The sequence below is a fragment of the Podarcis cretensis genome, assembly GCF_951804945.1.
Source record: "Podarcis cretensis genome assembly, chromosome: 9".
NCBI lineage: Eukaryota > Metazoa > Chordata > Lepidosauria > Squamata > Lacertidae > Podarcis > Podarcis cretensis.
The window spans coordinates 1,777,026-1,790,287 of record NC_137178.1 but is presented as its reverse complement, the minus strand read 5'-3'; the positions used below and the strand labels follow the sequence as shown (position 1 = coordinate 1,790,287).

At 49.6% G+C, this 13,262-nt stretch overlaps 1 protein-coding gene across 8 annotated transcripts in view; it reads left to right on the top strand.

Moving 5' to 3' along the window:
* DYSF (dysferlin) overlaps positions 1–13,110 on the top strand; it is a 195,657-nt gene extending 182,547 nt beyond the window's left edge. For all 8 annotated transcript variants that reach the window (XM_079990669.1, XM_079990666.1, XM_079990664.1 and 5 more), the window contains 4 exons: positions 1,534–1,703; positions 2,987–3,096; positions 4,043–4,190; positions 12,893–13,110. In XM_079990669.1, the coding sequence (XP_079846795.1) occupies positions 1,534–1,703; positions 2,987–3,096; positions 4,043–4,190; positions 12,893–12,931 (467 nt within the window). In that variant the 3' untranslated portion in view covers positions 12,932–13,110. The remainder of the gene's footprint in view (positions 1–1,533; positions 1,704–2,986; positions 3,097–4,042; positions 4,191–12,892) is intronic.
* Positions 13,111–13,262: the final 152 nt, after the last annotated feature.

Below are 13,262 nucleotides of genomic sequence, written 5' to 3'. Positions count from 1 at the left end.
TGGAACTGATCAAACTGGCAGCTGTCTGGCAGCTGTGACTTGTGCGGGAGCCCATAAAGCAGACCCAGACAGTCTCCTTTTGAGAGATGGTTGAACTCATTTTCTGTTCTTCCCAACACTGGCGCATGCCCAGCAAGGCTGAGTAGGTGTTCCTTACTCTTCCAAAGAGGAAAGGCTTCTCTTCTGTTCACAAGTATTGCCTTCCAGTGGCATTGAGTGACCCCATACAGTGGTACCTCGGAAGTCGAACAGAATCTGTTCCAGAAGACCGTTCGACGTCCAAAACATTTGGAAACCAAGGCACGGCTTCCGATTGGCTGCAGGAAACTCTTGCAGCCAATTGTAAGCTGCATCGAACGTTCGGGTTCCAAAGAACATTTGCAAACCAAAACACTCACTTCAGGGTTTGCGGCGTTTGGAAGCCAAAACATTAGACTCCCAAGGCGTTCGGCTTCCAAGGTACAACTGTACAACCATTCAACATCGGCCTTGCAAATTGCCATTCCTCCAATCATCTGCCGCCAGTGTGGATTCTTAGTAGACCACAAATTGCCATGAGTCCACAGTGTGATGTAGCAGCAGCAAATAAAAAAATAAAAATGCTAATGCTGTTCTAGGCTGCATCCACAGAAGTCCAGTGTCCAGATCAAGGGAAGTCCGAGCCCCACTCTATCCTGTCCTGGTCAGACCACACCTGGAGTCCATTGTCCAGTTCTAGGCACCACAATTTAAGATGGATATTGACAAGCTGGACCATGTGCAGAGGAGGGTGACCAAGACGATCAAGGGTCTGGAAACCTAGCCTGATGAGGATCTGGGTATGCTTAGCCTGGAAAAGAGGAGACTGAGAGGAGATCTGAGAGCCATCTTCAAATATCTCAAGGGCTGCCACATGGAAGATGCAACAAGCTTGTTTTCTGTTGCTCCAGACACAAACAAATGGATTCAAATGACAAGAAAGGAGAGTCTAACTAAACTTTAGGAAGAACTTTCAGATGGTGAGAGCTGTCCAACTGTGGAATGGACTTCCTCGGAAGATGGTGGACTCTCCTCTCTTGGAGGTGTTTAAACAGACATTGGGTGGCCACCTGTCAAGTCTTTTCTATCTGTGATTCCTTCATTGCAGGAATGACTCCTGGGGGCCCCTTCTAACGCTACAATTCTATCATTCCTTCCAGGTGACCAGAATGAAAGCATTTATGAAAGTCAGGTCTTTGTTCTCTGTTTCGGTCACAAATAAGTGACATCTATAACTGTGGGCAGCTGGGCTGTCAAAAACCCCTGCATGCTAGTAACTTCAGCAGACCGCTTTTCTGGTCAAGGGTGGCGATGGCGAAAGCAACCTGTGTGTCCATATTGTGCGGAACCATGCTTCATGCATGGAGTCAGTGGATGTTGGCTTCCACACCATGGCAGATTGCCCACAAATAACACCCCTGTTGCTGGCAGAAGCTTGCCTAACCCAAGTCCTCTGCAGCTATCCAGCCTGCTTCATTCACAGCACTGGGCTCCTCCTTTCTTCCCGCCTTGTAGGTTCCATCCAGCTGGATCTCAACCACATGCTGAAGCCAGTCAAGACAGCCGAGAAGTGCACAGTGGACCTGCTTGACTCCGCGGAGAGGGTGGTCTCGCTCTTCGAGCAGAAGACAGTGAAGGGCTGGTGGCCTTGCGTGGCAGAGGAGAACGGAGAAAAGACCATTGGAGTAGGTCCCTCTCTTCTCTTAAAAATCATTTTTATTAAATTTTCCACTTTAACAATCCAATCAAATCACATTAAATATTCCAAATTATACATATACATATCAAATAATCTGAATATTCTGCCAAATTATGAATTTTTAATAGGACTTCCCATGCTTCAAGTTCGGAGTTCAACTCGAAGGTTCCTCTCTTCTCATTGCACAATGAAAGCCTTCTCTGGGTCGAGCAGGGGTGGCAGGATCTGGGCCATGGCTGTGGGGTCTGAGCTTGTGGGAACAGGCCAGGAAAGAGACCTTGGGATCGTGGCAGATCACTCAGTGAAAATGTCTTCCTAGTGTACAGCAGCTGTGAAAAAGGAAAATTCCATGTTTAGGGATCATTTGGAAAGGCCTTAGAAAACAAGCCTGCCAGTCTCAGATATGCAAATCATTATACAAATCTACAATGTGACCTCGTTCAGAATACAGTGTGCAGTTCTAGAATTGATGGAGGTTCAGAAAAGTTCAAGGGGGTGGAGGAAAGGTTGCATTTGCATATTTTTAGCTTAGAGAAAAGGGGATGTGGTTGAAGAAGATTTTACAAGTTGTAATGAAAGCAGATAGGAAGATGCCGAACGCTAGAACCAAACAGAGTTGCCCGGGAAAGCTGAACGTTGGATGTTTCAGGGCAGACAAAAGAAAATGCTTCTTCACACACACAGTGCATAGATAAATTGTGGGATTTGATGAATTAAGTTGTATTTCTATGCTTCTTTTCATCCAAATGAATCCCAAAGCACCTTACAAACAAGAAATAACCATAACAGAACTGAACACCGCAAGTACGACGTAAATCATAGAAAACAATGAACAAATTGTCAGTAAAGGAATTGCAATCTTGAAGTCACTACTAACAAAGCAGCAACTAAAAAGGAAGCTAAACACCACAGAGGTTTTCTGGGGTGGCCGTTCTGGGCCTTTACATCATCCTGAATCAGTAATGTACCTAAATATTCCAGGAAAATTAGACTCCTTGGGCTACATCTAACTCAGTCCTATTTAGAGCAGAACCATTAAAATTAAGGGGCAGGAAATTAGTTCTGTCTATTAATATCAGTGGGTCTGTGCTGAGTAGGACTAACACTGGATACAACCCTTTGTCTATCCAGCCAGGGTTCTCTGCCCTGACTGGCCTTGGTGCTCCAGGGTCTCAGGCAGAGAAGGGTGTCTCCTCCCCTCGGTCTCCTCAGATCAGTATTGTGGTCTTTGCATCTCAGTCCTCGAAATCACCCTTTTCTCCCATACAGGGAAAGTTGGAAATGACCCTGGAGATCATCAGTGAGCAAGAGCATGACGAGAGGCCAGCTGGATTGGGCCGGGATGAACCAAACATGAATCCCAAGCTGGAAGACCCAAAGTAAGAGGAGTTCACAGTCACCTTGGGTGCAAAAAGGGGCTCTGCGCCTGTGCTCCCTCAGTCCATGCTGAAGCAAACATTGGGAAGTGGGTTTGGGGGAAATGCCATGCCACGCAACAGGGCACTCCTTGCGTTGGTATTGCAGTCTGTTGTTTTATCCCATTGCAACACCCCTTCTATTGCATCGTCCCATCTCTTGCATGGCCCTATCGTGTGGCAGTATAGTTAGGGAGACAGCCCACAGGTTCTGGGTAGCTTGAAACTTTAGAAGACCTCAGAAGACCTTAAGGTAAAGGTAAAGGTACCCCTGACTGTTAGGTCCAGTCGCGGATGACTCTGGGGTTGCACGCTCATCTCGCTCTATAGGCCAAGGGAGCCGGCGTACAGCTTCTGGGTCATGTGGCCAGCATTACCAAGCTGCTTCTGGCGAACCGAAGCAGTGCACGGAAACACCGTTTACCTTCCTGCCAGAGCGGTACCTATTTATCTACTTGCACTTTGAGGTGCTTTCGAACTGCTAGGTTGGCAGGAGCAGGGACCAAGCAATGGGAGCTCACCCTGTCGTGGGGATTCGAACCGCCAACCTTCTGATCGGCAAGTCCTAGGCTCTGTGGTTTAGACCACAGCGCCACCCACATCCCATGCGCCACCCGCGTCCCACCAGAAGACCTTAGTGCAGAGTAATTTTACAGTGAAGGAGACAGGCGGAGGTCTTCACCCTGGTCCTGCCCATGCCTGTCTCTGTGGGCTTCTGAAAAGCCTGTGGTTGCCTCGACCTTCCATCTCAACCCTGCCCTGTCTCACCTGCTGCGATTACGCACATGAGCACCGGGGGATGTCTCTGTCCAAGGGCACTGCCCTTCTGAAGGGTATCTGGCCCATCCTGGCACCGCTTCCAGGATTTCTTGGCCAAGCTGTGTCTCTCTTTGTCTCTCTTTGTCTGCAGGCGCCCAGAGACCTCCTTCCTGTGGTTTACCTCCCCCTACAAGACTCTGAAGTATATCCTGTGGAGGCGGTTCAAGTGGGTCTTCCTCGTTTTCCTCTTAATCTTCATTGTGCTGCTCTTCCTGGGGATCTTCATCTACGCCTTCCCGGTAAGAACCACAGGGAGTTGGTTAGATGATAAAATGCACGCACACTCCATGTCCAAAGTCATAGAATCATAGAGGTGGAAGGGACACCGAGGGTCATCTAGTCCAACCCCCTGAAATGCAGGTATCTCAACCAAATGGTATCTGAAGAAGTGTGCATGCACACGAAAGCTCATACCTAGAACTAACTTAGTTGGTCTTTAAGGTGCTACTGGAAGGAATTTTTTTTCTTTTATTTTGTTTCAACCAAATGAGCATCTCTCTATAGCAGGGGTGAGGGACCCTTTTCAGCCTCCCATGAACACTGACTTTGTTTTTCTGAGTCCACTTTTGCCCCGGTCTCCAGTTCAAGGTGCTGTTTCTCAATAGGCAATCCTAGAATTCTAGGCTTGGAAGGGACTCTGTTGGATCATAGGCGTCTCTAAGAGAAGCATAACAAGAAAGCAGCTTGCTTGGGAGCCCAACTCCTTCTTGGTGCTCAGTGTGGAGAGTCTCCTGGAAAGTGTTCCCAGCTTGAATCGCTTAAAGATGGAGCAGGATGCTTTATGGAGAGTCACGCAGGCTGCGTTGCTCGTTCCTGGGGCTTGAAAGGAGCTTTCTCTGCCCCCTCCCGAGGCCTAAATGTGGAGGAAGGGGCTGCCGCCTTATTAATCTGGACGGCAGAGTTTCCTCCCCACCCCCAGGCCAGCCCTAGCTACATTCCACCTGTCCAGCTTGGTACGGGGCAAAGTTCCCAAGTACCTCCGTTTTTAAGCGCCGGAATAATTCATGCGGTGCCGCGAGATGTCCAACACAAACCCCGATAAGAAAAACGACCCATTTGCCCTGCTCCCACACATAACAAATTCTGCGGCTGGGATATTAAAAACATACTTGCTTGGCCTGGAGAAGGGAGGCCGAGGTGGCCAGGCAAATGAGGTGACAAATGGTCAGATCCTTTTGGGATGCTGGTTCCTTGCAGGGCTCAGCGCTCCCTGGCAATGTGGCAGACTCCCCATGTTTTTATTCCCCTGTCACCCTGGACACATTAGCTGCCCAGGAATGCGGCCCTAACTCATTAGCTGCCAGGTGAAGCCCAGCCTCCCTTATCTGATGAGCTTCCCAGATGAACCCAAAGCAGCCAGCGAAGGTGTTGTTGTTGGGGTGAGTCTGCTGGGCACCTATCCTGATGTCCTTTTCAGTGTGCAACCATTTCTGCACACAGTGGTATTGGGGAAGTTATGTATGGAATTGTAGTGTTGGGGGGACCCCCAGGGTCATCCAGTCCAACCCCCTGCAAGACAGGAATCGTGTGCTGGGCCCGGGGGTAACCCGTGAAACGCGGCCCAGGACCAGTCCAAAATCAGTCCGACAGGGCCAATGCAGGACACGAGGCAGGAAACCAGGCAAGGACAGGTATAGGATTTCAGGCAGGATCTGGCATACAGCAACGTTGCTCCCACAACCTGGGGCAGAGTCCGACAGCCTTTTATCTTTGTCAGGGTAACAGCTGGTCCTGATCCCCCAGCAACTCACCTCCCTGTCTCGCCCGAAGGCAAGCACTCCTCCTGCGAGTACTCAGGTCTCTCCTTCTCTCAGACCTCAGTCTCTGCAGCTCGGGAGATGTTGGAGGGTTACTAGACCCAGAGGCTGCCTTAGCCTCCCCTGACCCAACCGGTAGTGGAGCAGCTGTAAGTGATGGCCCAGCTGGAGGCAACGAGGTCATCCCTGCATCTGGAGCCAGGGCAGGCTCAGGCCCCTGACTCGGCCCAGCTGGTGCTTGTTGCAGGGGAACCTGTGCAGACTGGGACTCTTCAGGATCAGGCCCCAGACCTGGTTCAGATAATGCCTGAGGCAAAGGATCCAGTGTGGACTGAGACTCCTCTGATTCCGAGTTTGAGCCAGAGTCCCAGGCCATCACAAATCGCAACTGAAACATCCCTGACAGATGTCTATCCAATAGCTGCTTAGAAACCTCCAAGGAAGGAGAGTCAGTCTTCCAAGGGAGCACATTCTGCTGGTGAACAGATCTTACCCTTGGCAAACCCTCGTTCATTACTGCTTGGATCCTGCAGAAAATTCAAGCCGGGTATCCTGGCTTGTTTTCAATCTGTACATAACCCATATCTTTTGGCCAAAACAAGACAATGCCACAAATAAGAGCGTCGGAACAACAGAAGAGGCCTAGTGGGCCAGGCCAAAGAGGCCCAGCCAGATGCCCATTATGGGGAACCCCTAATCAGGATCCGAGCACAAGAGCAGATCTTCCCTCCTGCGGCTCCCAGCAGCTCAGAAGCATGCCACCTTGGACAGTGTTGGTGGTGCAAGCCAGCCATCGTGGTTAGCAGCCACTGGTGACCTAATCCATTTCTAAAGCCAACCAGTTGACTCATGCAGGTCCTTCGTGGCCTCACTGTGATGCTTGACAAAACCGCAGGAAAATCTCCGCTTCATTAATTGTCGATCCCACTCCCCTAGGGCTGCCATTTCATCCATAGAAAATGGCGTCTAGGTGGAATTTTTGAAAAGCGGCTAAAATGTACAGGAACACCTGGGCTTATGACCATAAAGAAGGCTGATTGCCGAATAATTGATGCTTTTGAATTCTGGTGCTGGAGGAGACTCTTGAGAGTCCCATGGACTGCAAGAAGATCCAACCTCTCCATTCTGAAGGAAATCAGCCCTGAGTGTTCACTGGAAGGACAGATCCTGAAGCTGAGGCTCCAAGACTTTGGCCACCTCATGAGAAGAGAAGACTCCCTGGAAAAAGACCCTGATGTTGGGAAAGATGGAGGGCACAAGGAGAAGGGGACGACACAGGACAAGATGGTTGGACAGTGTTCTCGAAGGTACCAACATGAGTTTGACCAAACTGTGGGAGGCAGTGGAAGACAGGAGTGCCTGGCGTGCTCTGGTCCAGGGGGTCACGAAGAGTCGGACACGACTAAACAACAACAACATTGGCAGCCCTTATCAGAAGTGTTGATTTTTTTGGTGTTTTTCATAAAAAATATAGGTGAAAAACTTCTCTTTAGACAAGAAACCTCAACAACTTTTGTGTCTGGCTTTTCACTTTTTGAAATATGGCAACCCTACACTCCACAGATCTTTTTAGAATATGGAACCAGATCCTCAGCATGTTTGCTCGGGTGTAAGGGCTGTAGCTGATTGGCAGAGCATCTGCCTTGCCAGAAGAAGGTCTCAGGTTCCATCTCCAATGACCTTCTCCCATTAGGGCTGTGAGCGATGCTTGCCTGAAATCCTGGGATGGTGGCTGCCCGTCTGTACAGACAGCACTGAGAAACATGGACTTGGTATAAGTCAGTGCCCTCTAAGACTTACGGCACAAGCCGAACCGTGTCTGCTCAGAAGTAGACCCTATTGAATTCACCGGGGCTCACTCCCAGGTAAAATGGCTCAGGACCTCACCCTTACTTTGGTGTCAATGTCTGCTGCCTGAGGTTGCATTTCATAGCAATTTGGATGGTGGAAGAAGCCCTTAAGTCCCTGGGATGAAGCAGAACAGAAATTGAGCTGGATATGTGAAAATGAGGGGGCAGCCCGACTCGTATTTCTGAAAAGCAACTGAGGCATGTCATGGAATTTTTCTGCTTTCATTTATTTAGAATCGTTCCCCTGCCCCCCACCCATCCCCTTCCCTCTCCCCATTTATTGAGGTTGCTGACTTGAATGTCTCGTCCTGGATTTGGGTTCTCTTCCCTGCTCTGTTACCCATTACTCTTTGGCAATAGTGCTAGTATTGGGGAAGGGCTGGGGGGAGGAATTGGTGACGCTCCGAGTATCAGGGACGCCCCCAAACACAAAGAGGCCTGGCAAGGCCCAGAGATGTGATTTCTTGCTTCATATCAGAGTGGATGCAGATGGAAAATTGCACAACGGCCGGCTTTTAAAACTGCTGTTCAGCTCATACATGGAAGATGGAGCAGGCTCGCTTCCTGCCCCTCCACAGGGCTGGACCCAAACCGATGGATTCAAATTCTAGGAAAGGAGATTCTGACTCAACATCAGGAAGAACTTTCTGGTGGTGAGAGCTGTTCAGCAGTGGAGCGGACTCCCTTGGAATGAGGTGGACTCTCCAGCCTTGGGGTTTTTCAAGGGAGGTTGGATGGCCAACCTATCAGGGCTTCAATAATAATAATAATTATAATATTTATACCCCGCCCATCCAGCTGGGTTTTCCCAGCCACTCTGGGCCACTCCCAACAGAATATTAATAACATGATAAAACATTAAAAACTTCCCTAAACAGGGCTGCCTTCAGATGTCTTCTAAAAGTCAGATAGTTGTTTATTTCCTTGACATCAGATGGGAGGGTGTTCCACAGGGCAGGCACCACCACCGAGAAGGCCCTCTGCCTGGTTCCCTGTAACTTCGCTTCTTGCAGTGAGGGAACTGCCAGAAGGCCCTCGGGAGAGGGACCCCGGTGTCTGGGCTGAATGATGGGGCCATGGAAATGCTGAGATTCTTGCAAGGCCAGGAGTTGGACTATATGATCCTCAGGGTCCCTTCCCACTCGACAATTCTACTATCCTATGATTCAGTTTGCTGCCTTGCTGGAACAGGTGGGTGGGAGGCTATAATGTTCTTCCACGGCCACCTCTTTCCCACAAGGCAGATGTGCCCAGGGTAGCCCACCAGCCCTGCCCAGTGGACAACAGGAGCCTTGAGAACCCCCCTTCTGATGCTCTCCTAGGACTGCGCACAAGTCCCAGGGGGAAGAGGTCCAGTGCTCAGTGGCAGAGCATGCACTGTTCATGCGAAAGGACCCAGGTTCCTTCCTTGATGGCAACACCATCCTGTGCTGGGAAAGACCCTGATCTCAAACTGAATAGCTCAGACATTAGAGCAGGAGACACCTAATCTCAGGGTTGTGGGTTCAAGCCCCCCATTGGGCAAAAGATTCCTGCATCGCAGGTCGTTAGACCAAACGACCTTCACGGCCCCTTCCAACTCTATGAGTCTGTGATTCTAAACCCTGGAGAACCATCCCCTCTTGGTGTGGAGAAGGGAGGCTAAAGGCTGCTAACTTACGACTCTCTGGGTGTTCTTGCACTCCTGGCTTCTGTCAGGCTCAGCCACAGAAACAAACCCAAACCCAAACTGCAGAGCGAGATCCTGCGCATGATTCTCACATGGAGTGAACATGGGCAGCAGCCACAAGGGGCGCCTCCTGCTGCCACACCCCAGGACCTCTTTCTCCCCGTCTTGGGTGATGAAGCCTTTTTGGCTTCTGCCATCCCTCCAAGTTTAAAGAAGAAGAAGAGTTTGGATTTGATATCCCGCTTTATCACTACCCTAAGGAGTCTCCAAGCGGCTAACATTCTCCTTTCCCTTCCTCCCCCACAACAAACACTCTGTGAGGTGAGTGGGGCAGAGAGACTTCAGAGAAGTGTGACTGGCCCAAGGTCACCCAGCAGCTGCATGTGGAGGAGCAGGGAATCGAACCCAGTTCACCAGATTACAAGTCCACTGCTCTTAACTACTACACAACACTGGCCTTTTCCACCCAGATGGGAAGGCCCCCTCCCCATCCTGGCCTCACAGACAAGCCCTAAAAATAACAGCCTCAATATTTTGGAGGAAGCCTCCTGAAAGACAAACGGTGGGAAATTAATTAGGAGGTTCTCGTGTTCCACCGAGGGAGCTAGCTAATGGTGCGTGATGATGTGCCTCGCTTTGGACTCGCTGCTTTATGGGGCGTTCCTCCCCCCACCCTGCCCCCCCCCAATGGGAAGAGAGCCTCGTAAGTTGGTGCGAACGGCAATTTATTACACTGCCTGGGGTCACACTTCCCTGCCCCACCCCTTCCCGGTTGGCTCTGGTTCCTCTCGCTCTCCTTCCAACCTTGCTTTTTTAGGGTGGGGGCAACAGAACGGGCCAAGCGGTGGCTATCAGCCCGTCCCAATTAAATCCAGCGGGTTTGGAAGGGAACTGCCTGCCTGCGCTGAGCTGTGTGTATGTGTGAATCGGAGCTGCTTTCCACCTCCTTCCAAGCAGCATAAACATGGATGTCAGTTTGGCTTTGCTACAGATTTAATAAGGGAAGCGTTCGGAATATTTATGTGACGGGCTCCGTGCTGGAAAGACGGCCGGCCACAGAGGGGAGAATAGTCCAGAGGCAGCCAGAGTTGGGGGTCAGGATGGAGTTCTGAGCACATGAACCGGGGGCTTATTTATTGAAGACCTTTCTCTGCAGCTTTCTTCAGCAGTTTGCAGACTTTTCCCCAAGCCACTGTGCTCTAGGTTCCATTCAGAGGTGTCGGGGCACAGGTGGCGCTGTGGTCTAAACCACTGAGTCTCTTGGGCTTGGTGATCAGAAGGTCGGCGGTTCAAATCGGCGTGATGGAGTGAGCTCCCGTTGCTCGGTCCCTGCTCCTGCCAACCTAGCAGTTTGAAAGCACACCAGTGCAAGTAGATAAATAGTTGGGAGCTCACCACGCCGCGGGGATTCGAACCGCTGGCCTTCTGATCGGCAAGTCCTAGGCTTTGTGGTTTAACCCACAGCGCCACCCGCGTCCCTTATTATTAATAAGTACTATTAAATCTGGGTGGATTCCAACATATATAAAAACATCAGCTATTAAAAACCTCCCAACACAGAGCTGCCTTCAGATTTCTTCTAAAAGTCGAGTCGTTCTTCATCTCCTTGACATCTGAAGGGAGGGCGTTCCACAGGGACGGCGCCACTACCGAGAAGGCCCTCCCTCAACTCACCCCCTGGGTCCATAAACTCATTCCCCTACCCTATCAAAAGCATGATTCCTAATGGCGGTTTGCACAACCCACTAAGGAAGACGGCGACTCGAGAAAATTCGAAACTGTCACCATTCATTGCACGTTTATTCAAAACCGAATTAAAACTATTCAAGTTGGATTGATTCAGCAGAACGGATGAACTTGACCCAGTGATAGCAGCTTTTCAAAGTCGGGTGGTTATTTATGCCTCTTGGCAACCCCCCCTGGTGATTCCCCACTCCCCTGCTCCCAAGGGGGGGGGGGTCCTGCCTGCTTTGGTAGGGTTTCCACATTTATTTATTTTGGGGCCAAAGCTTAAAAAAACAACAACACACTTCCGACATGGGTTGCCCTATGCCTGGGTCTTCCTGGACATTTTTGCTGATTTTCAGAAATTCCGCCCAGACGCTATTTCCGGCAGATGAATCCCAGCTACATCCGGGAAATTCTGGATGTATGGCAGCCCTGCGCTTTGGGAACTGCCGGCTTAATTCCCCGCCCTCCCCCCATTTCTAAGCGGTAGACATTAAAAAAAAAAAAATCAGCACAAAAGAGGACCATAAGTCCCTAAGAGTTGATCGGAAAGCCAAACGCTCCCTCTTTCTAGGTTATTATATGTTTCTTTCTCCCCTGTCCTTGCTGGTCTCCCCCCCCCCCCCATTTTTAAAAAATTAATTTTCCAAATTTACAAGAAACAAATAAGAAAACATTGTCCTTGCTGGTCTTGCCTGGACCTGGACACTGCCGGACTCTCCTGCCCAGTCCATCCTCTGTCAAAGACCTCTCTCGGTGGCAGACATTATTAGGAGAGCAAAAGAGGCAGCTGGGAAAAGTTATCGGCCGTTTGGAAGATTTTAACTGGCGCTCAGAATCTGTTTATGGACAAGGGGTGTTTTCTTCTTCTTCTAACATATGGAAGAGATGAAGCAAAACTGTTCCTGGAAATGAATATATCAGAAGTATTCTCTGCCAGGCCAGTAATGTTAATTTTTTATATATATAAAAAGAAATCTGTGCTATTAGGTATTTCCACATGGGTTTTTTTCTTCAGGAACACTTGTTGTTTTCTGCAAATTTGCTCTTGTTTTGGGGAGGGGAAAGAGCCACTTTTTAGGAAGGAGAGTATATATTTAAAGAAGATAAATATATGAGTATGCTAAGTAGTAGTAGTAGTAGTAATAATAATAATAATAATAATAATAATAATAATAATAATAAATTATTCTTTATACCCTGTCCATCTTGCTGGGTTTCTCCAGCCACTCTGGGTTGCTTCCAACGAAAGATTAAAAATGCATTAAAATATCAGTCATTAAAAACTTCTTTAAACAGTTAATTTGGATATGCAGAAGATATTAAAAACAAATTTAAGGAACCACAGAAAGAGGGGGAAGGAAGTCAAGTTCTAAAATGTAAGAATGATTGTAAAACCAGTGAAATGTATATATCTGAAAAGTATAAATATCGTAATTTTTGCTCCATAAGACGCACCTGACCATAAGAGGGGGAATGCAAGAAAAAAATATTCCTTCAAGGGAGCGCTGAGCAGAGCCTGTATGCATCCCAGGCTCTGCTCAGCGCTCCGTTTCACGAGCCGCGTGGAGCGTGTGTGCGGCGCTTGCAGGCTTTTCCCCGAGGCGGGAGAAGGGCAACCCGTCAAAGCCCCCAAGATCTGCACACACGCCCCGCGCGGCTCTTTAAAGGGTGCGCGGCTCTTGTGGGCTTTTCTGTGAGGTGGGGGAAGGGACTGAGGGGCTAAGCCAGAAGTTAGAACAGCAAGAGGGAGCGCTGTGCAGCAACCCCTCTCGCTGTTCTGGCTTCTGGGATAGCTGTGCAGCCTGCATTCGCTCCATAAGACGCACACACATTTCCCCTTACTTTTTAGGAGGGGAAAATATGGTAATTAAAATAAAATAAGCTAATTGCCCAGAGCGACCTTTCCTCACCTGGTTGCCTTGGTCTCCCTGCAGAACTATGCTGCCATGAAGCTGGTGAAGCCCTTCAGCTGAACGTGGGCCAGGGAGGAGAAGGAGCTGGAGAACCCGCTGAGATCCCTGGACGATGGCGCCTTTCCAAAGTCATAGCCCGACCTCTGCCACGCTGTGCAAAGGGGGAAAGGAATTGGCGGTGCCTCCTGGCCGAAACTGCACTCTTTCACACACACACACACACACACACACACACACAACCCCTCCCTCCCTACTTTTCCAACCCTGCGACTGCTGCTCAGGTGACTGAACTGGTATACCAAAGCTGGCCTTTCCCCAACCCTCTGCAGGCTTGTTTTCTGTACAGTGGCACCTCTGGTTGCGAACGGGATCCATTCCGGAGGCCCGTTCG